A 12500-nucleotide genomic window follows, 5' to 3' on the forward strand; every position below is an offset into this window, starting at 1 on the left:
TAAATTAATGTAAATTTAGCCGAGACTGTAAGCTGGCACACGTGGGTGCTCGATATTTTCCATGGGTGCTCGAGCGACGGAGCACCCACGGTATCGGCGCCTATGTGTGTGTGTGAGTGTGTGTGTGTGTGTGTGTGTGTGTGTGCGTGTGTGTGTGTCGTGTGTGTGCGCATGTGTTTGTATTTATGAGTGTGGGTGTGTACATCTGCATCGTGTGTGTATGTTTGTGTGTAACTACTTAGTATGCAAAAAGGGATGTGTACAGTCTATGCCATCTGTTGTTCTAAGAGTTGTGTGTTTCTGTGTGTGTGTTTCTATAGAGTCAGACCAAAGTGATGCTGCTCTTGAGTGGAGTGCTGTTGCTGTGTAAACTGCTGCTGCTGGTCATCACCAACTACAATGCTGCAGGTACACACACACACACACACACACACACATGCAGCACACATGCAGCACACACACAAACACACACACATGCACACACACACACACACACACACACACACACACACACACACACACACATGCAGCACACACACACACACACACACACACATGACATGCTTGTATGTGTCCTCACGCCCAGCTGAGACAGGGCACTGGTTAGCTCTGATGTGTGTGTGTGTGTGTGTGTGTGTGTGTGTGTGTGTGTGTGTGTGTGTGTGTGTGTGTGTGTGTGTGTGTGTGTGTGTGTGTGTGTGTGTGTGTGTGTGTCTATCTGTGTGTGTGTGTGTCCACAGCCACTCTGTGTTTTGGGGGGCAAGACGTGTTTACGTCGGTCAGAGAGAACAGCCCTGCAGGAACACTTGTGGCCAACCTCAGCATAGAAGGTGACCCAGAGACCAATGAGATCTCTCTGGAGCTCACCGGGGATGATGCTGATTGGTTCTACCTAGAGGAGAAAAGCCTCAGACTCAACACTACATTGGACCAAGTTCTTGACAGAGAGGTGAGAAGCCTTACATTACAGCTCCAATGTGACTAATGTGACTTGGAGTGATAGTGGGCACAGTAATAAGCAATAGCAGTGCTGTGTACTTTTGAGAATTGATAAATGTTTGTGTGTGTTGTGTGTGTGTGTGTGTGTGTGTGTGTGTGTGTGTGTGGTCTCTTGGTGTTTTAAGCCCCCAACGTTGTCTTCCAGGCAGCGCTGCATGGAAGGCACTAGGGTTAGGGTTAGGTGCCTTGAAAGTCGACAGTCGCAGCGCTGCCTTGAAGTTGACGGTGGGGGCTTAAAACACCATTGAGTGTGTGTGTGACTGCGCGTGTGTGTGTGTGTGTGTGTGTGTTTGTGTGTGTTGTCTGTATGTGTATGTTTTGTATGTAGGTGAGTGTGTGATGTGAACTCTAAATGCGTCTGTGTTTCAGATACATGGTTCTGTATTGAAGGCTGCTGTGAGCTGCTATGAGAATGACACAATTCAGGTTGTCAGTATACACGCACGCTCACACATACACACACAGACAGACACACACACACACACACGCATACTCACATGCTGTACATACTGACATATCTAATAAATACAAATGGTGTGTTTATGTGTGTGTGTACGTGTGTGTACCCATGCTAGAGTGAATACGGGATTATGGTGGAGATTCTCAATGAGAATGACAACGAACCAGTGTTCCTGGAGAAGACCCTTCAAGCTCGAAACATCAGTGAGGTAATGCAACCCTCAGGCCCTGTGGGGAAAGACCGTCACTGAGACTTTAGAAAATATTTGATATTTCATTGTTTAGTCTCTTTCTACCTGTAGTTGTGTGCACAGTATATCTCTACGTGTATGTTCTTTACAGCTGACTGCAGTAAACAGCGTAGTGTTTGCACTGCGGGCTACAGATGCAGATGGGGACACCATCATTTATAAAATTGATGATTCATCGGTAAGACATGATACAAATACCTTGACACACACACACACACACACACACACACACACACATACACATACATACACACACACACACACACACACACACACACACACACACACACAAACTCACAAACACACAAATGTGTACACATCTGAAAGTTTGTGAGGAGACCAGGGCCATCACTGCACATGTAGTTTTATGTTCATGTGATAATATTAACATAGTGTACTCAGTGGTTATAACTGTATATCACCCGTGTGTGTGTGTGTGTGTGTGTGTGTGTGTGTGTGTGTGTGTGTGTGTGTGTGTGTGTGTGTGTGTGTGTGTGTGTGTGTGTGTGTGTGTGTGTGTGTGTGGACCTCTAGCCTGATGCAGAGTACTTCAAGATTGACCTTCCCAATAGCGGTCAAGTGCTTCTCAACAAACCTCTGGACTATGAAAGCAAAATAGAACTGCATCTACGTGTCTTCGCTTTGGTACAACACACACATACACAAACACACATACACACACACCTTATTATTGTGGCACTTTTGGATGTGCTTGTCTGCAATTTGTTTGTGTGTGTGTGTGTGTGTGTGTGTGTGCGTGTGGTGTAGGAAATGAACACCAAAGAGCATCTCAACACCACAGCAACACTAGTGGTTCATGTGCAGGATGGGGATGACCATTACCCACAATTCCTTCCGTGTGCTATACTGCCTCTGAGTGGTGGAGTGCATGTGTGTGCCAACCCTGTCTACACCACCAATATCACAGAGAGAGACAAGGTAACACACGAACACACACACACGCACCCCTTATGGAGCATGTGTACACATATAGAAATACACACAGGGTGTCATATACATACACACACACACACACACACATACACTAACAGACACACACAGAGACACACACGCACATACACACACACACATAACACATTTGATTTCTGTATTTGAATCCGCCAATCAAATTTCTTACAGAAAGGATTCAAATATTCTCTCTCTCACACACACACACACACACACACATAGATACACAAATACACACAAGGTGTCATACACAAATACACACAGGGTGTCATGCTTGATCATCCTCAAGCACACTGTGGATTTTTTGACTTAATTTATATAGTATATTAGTATTTAGTTTTGTTAGTTTTTCTTATCTTCTACTGTCTCTATTGTACAGTGGAGTTATACTTATATTTACCCTTTCTGCTGTAAGTGCATGTTTTGTGTGATGTCTGTATGCTACCGAGACCTTGAATTTCCCCTTGATGATCAATAAAGTATCTATCTATCTATCTATCTATCTATAAGAGTGTATGTTCACTCATTACCTTTCATATCTGTCTGTCACTAGGATACAGTATTGGACTTCTATCCTGGCCCGGTGCATGCAGTAGATGGGGACGAGGGTTTAAACACACCAGTGGTCTACAGTATCCTCTCAGGTATGTGTGTGTGTGTGTGTGTGACAGAGATAGAGAGAGAGAGACAGAGATAGAGACAGAGATAGAGAGAGACAGAGAGAGAGAGAGAGAAGGAGAAGAGAGAATGTGTGTATATATGTGTATATTGTCTTTTTTGTAAACTCAATCCCTGTGTACTGCACATGTTCATCATGGGACATGTAAAGCATCTCTCACGTTCATGATAAGAATGGTCTCCTTCGTGTGTGTGTGTGTGTGTGTGTGTGTGTGTGTGTGTGTGTGTGTGTGTGTATTAGGTGCTGATAATGGGAGGTTTTTGATCAACTGCACCACAGGAGAGATTACACTGACCAGACCAGTCGAGAACAGACTGCTCACTCCATCGATGAGGCTGAGGATCATGTGTGGTGTGTGTGTGTGTGTGTGTGTGTGTGTGTGTGTGTGTGACAAGATTTCACTTGTAATGGAAAATGTTACTGAGAATGATGGGACACAGTCATACATCCTTCTTCATGAGCATATCACTACACTTTCATGTTGAGATCACCTCCCTTTCTGTAAGACATACAAATGATGCTCCTACATGTGTTTGTGTGTGTGTGTGTGTGTGTGTGTGTGTGTGTGTACCTATATGTCATCTAGGCTGCACAGGTAGATGACCTGAAGAAGTACAGCGTTGCCACGGCGATAGTGAGAGTTGTGGCAGAAAACCGTTTCCCTCCCCAGTTCCAGCGCCTGGAGTACCGGGCCTTTGTTACCGAGACTACAAGCCCCGCCTCCTTTGTCCTCACCTATGGCAATGAGTTGTTGATCTTACATGCTACTGATCAAGACTTCCCCAATGTATGACTCTCTCTCTCTCTCTCTCTCTCTCTTACACACACACACACACACACACAGTGCACACACTCTCTGGACACATACACACACAGTGATACAAATATCACTCCCTCATGCACATGCATGCATACACTGAAATACAGAACCATCCTTGTTTGAGTATGCATGCCTCTCTCTCTGTGTGTGTGTGTGTGTGTGTGTGTGTGTGTGTGTGTGTGTGTGTGTGTGTGTGTGTAGGGGATGAACCCAAAGATCCAATACTCTCTGGAGACTGAGACCGATCTCTTCTCCATCACTAAGGAAGGATTTCTCATTGCCAGGGGAAACCAGCCTCCACCACCTTACACTCACCAGCTGGAGGTGAACACACACACACACACACACACACACACACACACACACTCACACACGTTACAGTGTTACGCAGCCACATAGACACATGGTGTTCTATTAATTATGCCATTGTGTGCGTTTGTGTACTTGTGTCTGCACTGTATATCGGTGTGTGTGTGTGTGTGTGTGTGTGTGTTCATGTGACTATGCTATCTCAGGTTTTGGCCACTGATTTGGAGTCAGGGGATGTTGCCAAGGCCTCTATTAGTGTGACAGTTCTTCATCGTGGTCAGCCAGGTAAAAAACACCTACTGAGACACATCCACCTGTATATACCCTCTCTCTCACACACACACTCCCTCAATCATACATTCAGTCTTAAGCCTCCTATGATTTCCTGTGAATCTTACGCTGTAGTGCCCCACAGTCCACTGGGCGAGGACCCCCACTATGGGCAGGGCTCGCCTGGGCGTGCGGTGGGCGTGATGGGGCTGTGTCTCATCCTGCTGGGGGGTGCTGTGTGTGTGCTCGTCCGCTGGCTCCGACGCAGGAAGCGAAGGCAGGACCCCGCAGACCGTGCCAGTGTGGCACAAGGAAAACACCCTAATGTGGTAGGAGCCCTGTTAACACACACACACACACCCACACACACTTACACACACACACACACACACACACACACTTACACTTACACACACACACACACACACTTACACACACACACACTTACACAAAGATACTTGCACATGCACACAGACACACACACACACACACACACACACACACTGACGCATTCACACACACACACACACACGCATACAAAACACATACACACATACATACTGTAATCTCACAGATGTTGAGAGATCATAAGAGGAGACCATTTTAGTAATTGTTTTGGAAAATTATTATATAATATAGTGTTGGCTGTATTGGTAAAAGAACACTGGGTCTAATTAATATTTTATGGGATTGTCAACATTATGAGTCAACCTGAAGCAGTGGTTAAGAGTATGACTAACCTGTGATGTGTTCCACTGTTCTCTACCTGAGCAGAGCTTGCGGTGGTTCCAGTTGGTGAGTGTTTAGCTAGTGCAGTCCTGTCCAGACAGACCCTAAACCACCTGGCTATGATGTGGGATACTTTATATCTCTTCACAGACAAACTACCCCGCTCATAATGCATTTGTGCATTCATAAAGAAGACATGTCATATTTTACAATGTACATTCATGAATATCTTTCATTGGCAACTCAGCTGACATTGACAAGTTACATTATACGGTCATGTAGGTTTGCATTTTTTTATGTGCATCTTTACAATACTTATTGTTGATAGACAATATTTACATGAGGCTTGCCAAAAGAAGATTACTGAAAAATGTTATCAGATAGGATGTTTTTTTGTGCAGACCATATTCTTTGGCATAGAGGTAAATGACAGACTCATCATGGATGTCACTCACCATGGATATTCTTAATGCATTATGAGGAGGGTATTTAAAGGAGGCAATAATTACCTTCCCAAAGTATCTTCTACTTTATGTGACCTGGACAACTTGTATTTGTGTAGTAAAAACTGTTACATGTTGTAAAATGAGAGTTATAGTACTGGACAGAGCTGTCATTGTGGAGGAGTAGGATGGACAATTCACTACAGATGCACATTTCAAACTTTCTCATTCACACAAAAAGTGTAAATAACTGGGGTTAAACATTGATTACCTGAACAGTAGCATTACTATTGGTGAAAGTTTCAAATGTGCCAGTGATTTCTCTAGTGATGTCGTGGAGTGTAAGATATGTTTTCTACATATACTTCTGCAGTTGATCTCAGAAGACACTGTGAGTTTTTGTGTATCTGTGTTTGTGTGTGTGTTTGTGTGTGTGTGTGTGTGTGTGTGTGTGTGTGTGTGTGTGTGTGTGTGTGTGTGTGTAGACTATGTCAGTTTGAGGTCATACTTTTGTCATAGTTCTGTAAACATACAGGGATCCAAACTTCAAGTATTGGTATTAATTTACACACATCAAAACAAACACAAGTGTGTTTTTCCAAGTCAAAACACAAAATAGCAATTTCACTGAGACAAAACAAATCAGTCTACATCGGGTCGTCTCTCTCAAAATTCTGTCTACATCGCATGCAATGTCCTAGTCCAAGGCACCGGGAAAAATATATTCTGGAATGACGTATCCAGGCCTGATATGGTAATATCCCTACATGTAGACTGTTTTTTTGTCTGTAAAAGGGCTATTTCTTTCTCTTCTCACTCGTCCTGCTCACTCCACTGTACCCATTGTACATTACTTGTGGCTTATTTATAGTGCTTAGGCTGATTGCAAAGTGAACTAATTATCTAAAACAGTTTTCACATGAGAAAGTGTGCCAGAGAGTTGGCAAAATAGTGTAAATAATAGCCATTGTGCCTACAGTTGTGCAAAGTGTGTGTTACAAAATTGCAAACTGAGTACAAAGCAATGTTTGCGCTTTTAGTTCAAACTCGGTGAGTGGTTTTGCTATAAGTATTCATAGTTTTAGAAATTGTGCTATAAGAATTACAAAAACTGTAATTGACGAACTAACCAATTAATTAACACAATTACGGTAATTAATTACTGAACGAGTGTGCACTTATGCTGCAGATTCTTGGTGCCAGTCTGAATGTCCTCAGGGGGTTCATGTGTTGTAAGGGAAACATCCCATGATGGGGAACACACTAGAGCCTAGACCGGATAGGGGATAGACACAAACAGGGGTTTTTCAGTTTAGTTTCATTTTGATCAGTTTTATATACATAGCACCATAACATACTGTATGAATATATCTCAAAGTGCTTTACAGAGGAAAGGGTTAGACAGTGTGTATGTTTCACTAGTACAATCTGTGTTAGTGATTCATCCCCTGTATGTTTGTGTGTGTGTGTGTGTGTGTGTGTGTGTTTGTGTGTGTGTGTGTGTGTGTGTGTGTGTATGTATGTTTGTTTGTGTGTGTGTGTGTGTGTGTATGTGTGTGTGTGTGTGTGTGTGTGTGTGTGTGTGTGTGTGTGTGTGTGTGTGTATTTATCTCTGGCACAGGTGAATCACGGGCGTCCAGTGCCACTCCTGGATGAGGTGGCGCTCCACAGCGAGGTGCTGGGCAACACTGACGCCTCACAGTCCTCCCTGCACGGCAGAGCGGGCGTCTACACCATCACCTCCAACTCCACCACATGCGCCGCCGCCACCACCACCACCACCACCACCACACCTGGCTCCTCCGCCATACGCTCCAATGGGAAGGCCTCAGAGAAGCCCATCAGCAAAGCAGTGTCCTTCCACGATGAGGTCATCATCAGGGCACCTGATGAGGTGTGTGAGGATGTCCGAGATGGAGGGGTGAACGCACATGCGGTTAGAGTGGTGAACACACACACCACCAGAGGTGCCAGCACACACTCAGACAAAGGGGCGACAGACATACCCCTGGTCTCCACGTCTACCGCGAGCGTGAAAGAGGAGAAATACAAGGCCAAGGATCTAGCCCCACCTTTATCCAAGTCGGACGCCATCTCCACCATCTCCAGTGAGTCACGTCTGGCAAGTCAGAGCATAAACCAAGGAGACACAACAAAAGCTGAACCTCAAACAATTATAAATCAGGGACAGCCTGACCAATCTAATCTTGAGCAGTCTGTACCTGAGTCTACAACTCAATCAAGCAACCACAGACCAAATAAACCAGATAAGAGTATGCCCGATGACCCAACATCAGTTGAATCCAAATCAGACGTAGCAAACCCAGATAGGTTAACTTTAGCTACAGCAGAAGCAGAGCCCAGCCAAGAAAAACGGAACCTGAGTCCCATCACAGAAAGCCCATGCGAGTCTCCACCACAGACAAGCCAAGACCAGGCTTCAGCAGAGGACAAAAACCAGGACCCGCCTCAAGTGCACACGAGACAAAAGGAGGAGTCTAAACCAGAGGAGGAGGAGTCTAAACCAGAGCAGGAGGAGTCTAAACCAGAGGAGGCGACAAGGGATGAATCACAGCAAAGTGCGTCACACACAGATGATCAAACCCTGCCGACTCGAGAGACTGACGTAGCTAAAGGCCCAGGAAATAATGCAGAAGTACAACATAAAGATAGTGCGGAGGAGACGTGTACAAACATCCCCGAACCTTCAACAGATGCAGTAGAGCTGGCTGGTCCCAGCACACCTATTCCTGAACCGGACTCCATGACCTCCTTCATACACACTCAAGACGAGATCCTCACGCAGAATGCCAAACCCAGCACGGGGCCAAGCTCCGAGGAGAGAACCGCTGACCTTAACACAGGGACAACCACAGACACCAGTAGGACAGAGAGCGAAGTGGATGCTGCAGTAGTAGATGATAGCAACCAGGGTGGTGACCTTACAGAGCCCGGAGCAGGAGAGAGCGGTGAGGCAAATGTAAAAACACAGGCTGCCGATGCAGCAAGTCAAGAGAGGAAAATCGTGCCAGATATCATCATCACTGGCACCACAGACCCCGAGGACGAGATGGACGACACGGAGGAGAAATTCACAAAGATCACCAACCTGGATGATGACGTAACAGACGTGACCAGCACAGATGGTCAGTGAACAGACTGTTAAGACTCCATCAGTGACATACACACACACACACACACACAGGCATACACACACACACACACACGCACGCACAGGCACACACACACACACACACACACACACACACACACACACACACACACACACACAGAGACATAAAGATGGGAAGGACTGAAACAAGAAATGATCCAGGGGAAAGCGCTTGTATGCAGGAAAGTGTGAGTTTGTGGTATGGACAGGGTGAGTTGGTTATTCTATAGCAGTAAGATTCTCTTCACAAGAGAGGCCAAAGCATATAAGTAAGAACTCAAGCCCACAGTGGACACACACACACACACACACACACACACACACAGACACGCATAATGAGAAAGTTACTGACCTACTGGGTCATTTGCATTCGTAGCCTATATGTATATAAACCATAATGCCATGACACACAGCCTTTTGGTCTGGCACAAGATGATGAGACTATGACATCCAGCTGGTGAAAAGTAGCAGCCACCTTTGCGCCAAATGACAGACTGGAAATGGTAGGGTGTGTGTTACCATTATACAATAAAAACATTATTAAGAATAAACTAAAAGGACATCAATATTATTTCACTGCTTTGTTATGTATAGTGGTTTTATTAGTGTGTGTGTGTGTGTGTTTCTGTGTGAAAAAATTACATTGACTAAATATTGAGGTAGGATTATGTACCTTTCAGGTATTTAAAAGCAATTTTTCACCGAGTACTGTCGGTATGAAAAAAAAAAGAAAACAATTGTTTTTTTCAAGCTCGAGCAACTAAAGCAGCCAGGCAGCTACAGCGCTACACTCTGGGGGCATGAACGTGGGGGCTCATGATTTTTTTTTCCAGTACTCTGTGACTTCAAGATACGGAGATCTATGTGAAATATCACCGGATTTCTCCTTTAAAAGAAGGATAGCTTTATTCTCAAACTATGCTAGATACTGTATACAATATGTTTAAAACAGACTGGCTCTGGTTTGAGATCTTTTAGTAGGATATATCAGAATCTTACCTCAGAATCAGTGCTACCAGTTTATTGCCTCTCACTCATTCCTCATTCCTCCAAACAGGCCATGCCCAGCCCTTAGAGATTAACCATGGAAAGGTCAAAGGTCATGACGATCATAATTTTACTTTGTTGCTCTCTATAAAAGTGAGCAGACTAGTATGTGTGGTACTACACTAGCTGGTACCTAAGGAGTTTAGGCTATCTCAAAGCTTATCAAATGACCTCACATAGCTACAGCTCACCAGGTCAAGTCATCCATCTTGTCTACGGGGATTAAAGCATGGCTGAGTTGAGCACAAAAGTAGTTAGTTGTGTGTTTAACACCGTTAGTACATGCATATATGAATCTACTGTAGAAGTAGTACTGATTGTTTGTTTATCGTGGAAAGACTTTCTGTGCTCACAGTCTTTGTATGTAACTCAATATCCAACAGCTTCCTGAAACTCCGTCCACTAAATCGACTAACTGAATTAACGGATGATTAAGGAAATCCGTCTTGGCATTTCACTGATCTGATCTTCAGAGACGGAAAAAGTAAACTGTGACCTGACTTCTGCGGCTTCAGATAGATCTAGACGGCAGCAGGAACAGAGATGGAATAGAGGGAAAGGGGGGAATGATGGACCCTTAGACTAAAGGCTTGGATCTTGTTTAACTTTATGTAGCTACTAGCCTAGAAATCTAGACGCACCCTAGCGGCGGCAAATTAATTTGCTCAGCCTGTACGTCTAGTATCGAACCATAGGGATTTCTATTGGCTTAGCACCGTGGATGTTCTCCAATCACAGCGCTCTATTTTGTTAGAGAGTCTTAAGGCGGGCTTAACAGGATAACGACAGTCCTGCGACTGTGAACAACAAGGAAGGTGGCTATGGCTTAACTAAGGCGGTTGTTTGAATCGGCGTTAGCGTCAACTTTGGAGGAGTTGGACTGTGCTTTTCTTTGAAAGTTGAGCAACACAATGCACTTAAGTCATTACTTTTAGAAGAAGGATGTATTTGCCGTTTTGCCATGACGGATACGGATATGGTCATTAGCGCTGGCCTATTGCATGCCTAGGCAGTTTGAAAGACAATTCTCTGCCCGCCCCTTGGATTAAGCGAGGTGAATGGTTCGATGCCAGACTATACATCTCAATGATATAGGATGGCCCCGCCAGGCTATGTAGCTACTGAATGCTGTCCAAAATTGCCCCAATTGCCTCCATTCCAGAGGTGTCCAGATCAGTAAGGCTCAGGGCTTAAGAGGATCTCTGGCCTCACACATGAGCTCAACAGACTCACTAGCGGCTGGACAGTGGTTGATGGTGGATACAGAGTTTCATCTCATACTTCTTTCAGACACTCTAAGCCATGGCCTACAGCCAACAGTAGGCGCAGAGGTCAAAAGTGCTACCAGGAAAACCTACAAGGCTTTCATCAGTAACATTACAATATCATCCATGTAACTGGTTTAGCCTGCTGGTCCTGGAGCTTGATTGGCTTCACTGGACAAAATGGAGTCCCTCTATGGACTCAGCCAACAACAGTGGCAGGGGTTAGTGGAACAGTTTACCAGAAGCCAATCAGCTTTGCTGATACTGAGTATGCAAAGTACCAAAAACACTTTCATCAACAACAGTCTGAGAAAACTAAGACACTGTGACTCTTCAAACTGATTTATTGTGTGAGTGGAAGACAGGCTTAGAGAGAAACACTGAAGTCCCCTCCCATCCCACTGTCTTGAGAGGCCATTCCTGGGGGTATGGCCAGAATTCTGCTTCCTTCATTGTCTGTGTAGTCACATGCAACTTAACGCTTCTTGACGGTATAATACCCAGAATATTTGGACCAAGGGATGAGTGTGTGTGTGTGTGTGTGATGATAAGAGTGGTGTTCATTGCTGGAAAACTCCCACTAGACACAAACACACGCACACAACTCCCTTCTTTTAGGAAATCAAAACTTCAAAAACTCCCAAACGCACAAGTCTTGTCCCATAGTAAGGCAGGCAGGCACAATACTGGCAACACACGCAATAGTTAATAGACACATAAAGGGATTTGTTCATAGGGCAAGTCAAAAGGCAAATTTTCTATAATATACAGCACACAGTCACATATTAATAATGACTGTTAGGTGATCACTGGTGATGTCATATTAAACAAGTTGGTATAGTAAATATAAACATAGTAAATGCTATCATGGGTAAAAATGGCTTGCTGACATGACTACTAAATGACATTAAATTATGTTACACCCCTCACACCTTATATACTCAGGGGCAGCAGTAGTGGCATACAGACATTATGAAATAATATTTTTAAAACAAGGGTACAGAAAAAAATCAATCAATCAAGAAACAAACATCAACAAAAACAACAATAACAACAGCAACGCAAAGAGAGGCATGGAAGACATGGTG

The 12500-nt window shown here is 44.4% G+C and overlaps 1 protein-coding gene across 3 annotated transcripts in view; it reads left to right on the plus strand.

Annotated features, from left to right (window-relative positions):
* Window positions 1-9651, plus strand: part of LOC125303806 (cadherin-related family member 5) — a 15172-nt gene extending 5521 nt beyond the window's left edge. Inside the window, exons 2-16 of one of the 3 annotated variants that reach the window (XM_048257732.1) lie at window positions 321-408; window positions 741-949; window positions 1369-1428; window positions 1575-1667; window positions 1801-1887; window positions 2244-2354; window positions 2478-2648; window positions 3232-3322; window positions 3598-3703; window positions 3943-4144; window positions 4379-4501; window positions 4693-4771; window positions 4892-5085; window positions 5531-5551; window positions 7550-9651. In XM_048257732.1, the coding sequence (XP_048113689.1) occupies window positions 336-408; window positions 741-949; window positions 1369-1428; window positions 1575-1667; window positions 1801-1887; window positions 2244-2354; window positions 2478-2648; window positions 3232-3322; window positions 3598-3703; window positions 3943-4144; window positions 4379-4501; window positions 4693-4771; window positions 4892-5085; window positions 5531-5551; window positions 7550-9082 (3153 nt within the window). In that variant the 5' untranslated portion in view covers window positions 321-335 and the 3' untranslated portion in view covers window positions 9083-9651. The remainder of the gene's footprint in view (window positions 1-320; window positions 409-740; window positions 950-1368; window positions 1429-1574; window positions 1668-1800; window positions 1888-2243; window positions 2355-2477; window positions 2649-3231; window positions 3323-3597; window positions 3704-3942; window positions 4145-4378; window positions 4502-4692; window positions 4772-4891; window positions 5086-5530; window positions 5552-7549) is intronic. The other 2 variants (XM_048257733.1, XM_048257734.1) reach the window with 2 other exon arrangements.
* Window positions 9652-12500: the final 2849 nt, after the last annotated feature.

This window comes from Alosa alosa, chromosome 11 (assembly GCF_017589495.1).
Source record: "Alosa alosa isolate M-15738 ecotype Scorff River chromosome 11, AALO_Geno_1.1, whole genome shotgun sequence".
Lineage (NCBI taxonomy): Eukaryota > Metazoa > Chordata > Actinopteri > Clupeiformes > Clupeidae > Alosa > Alosa alosa.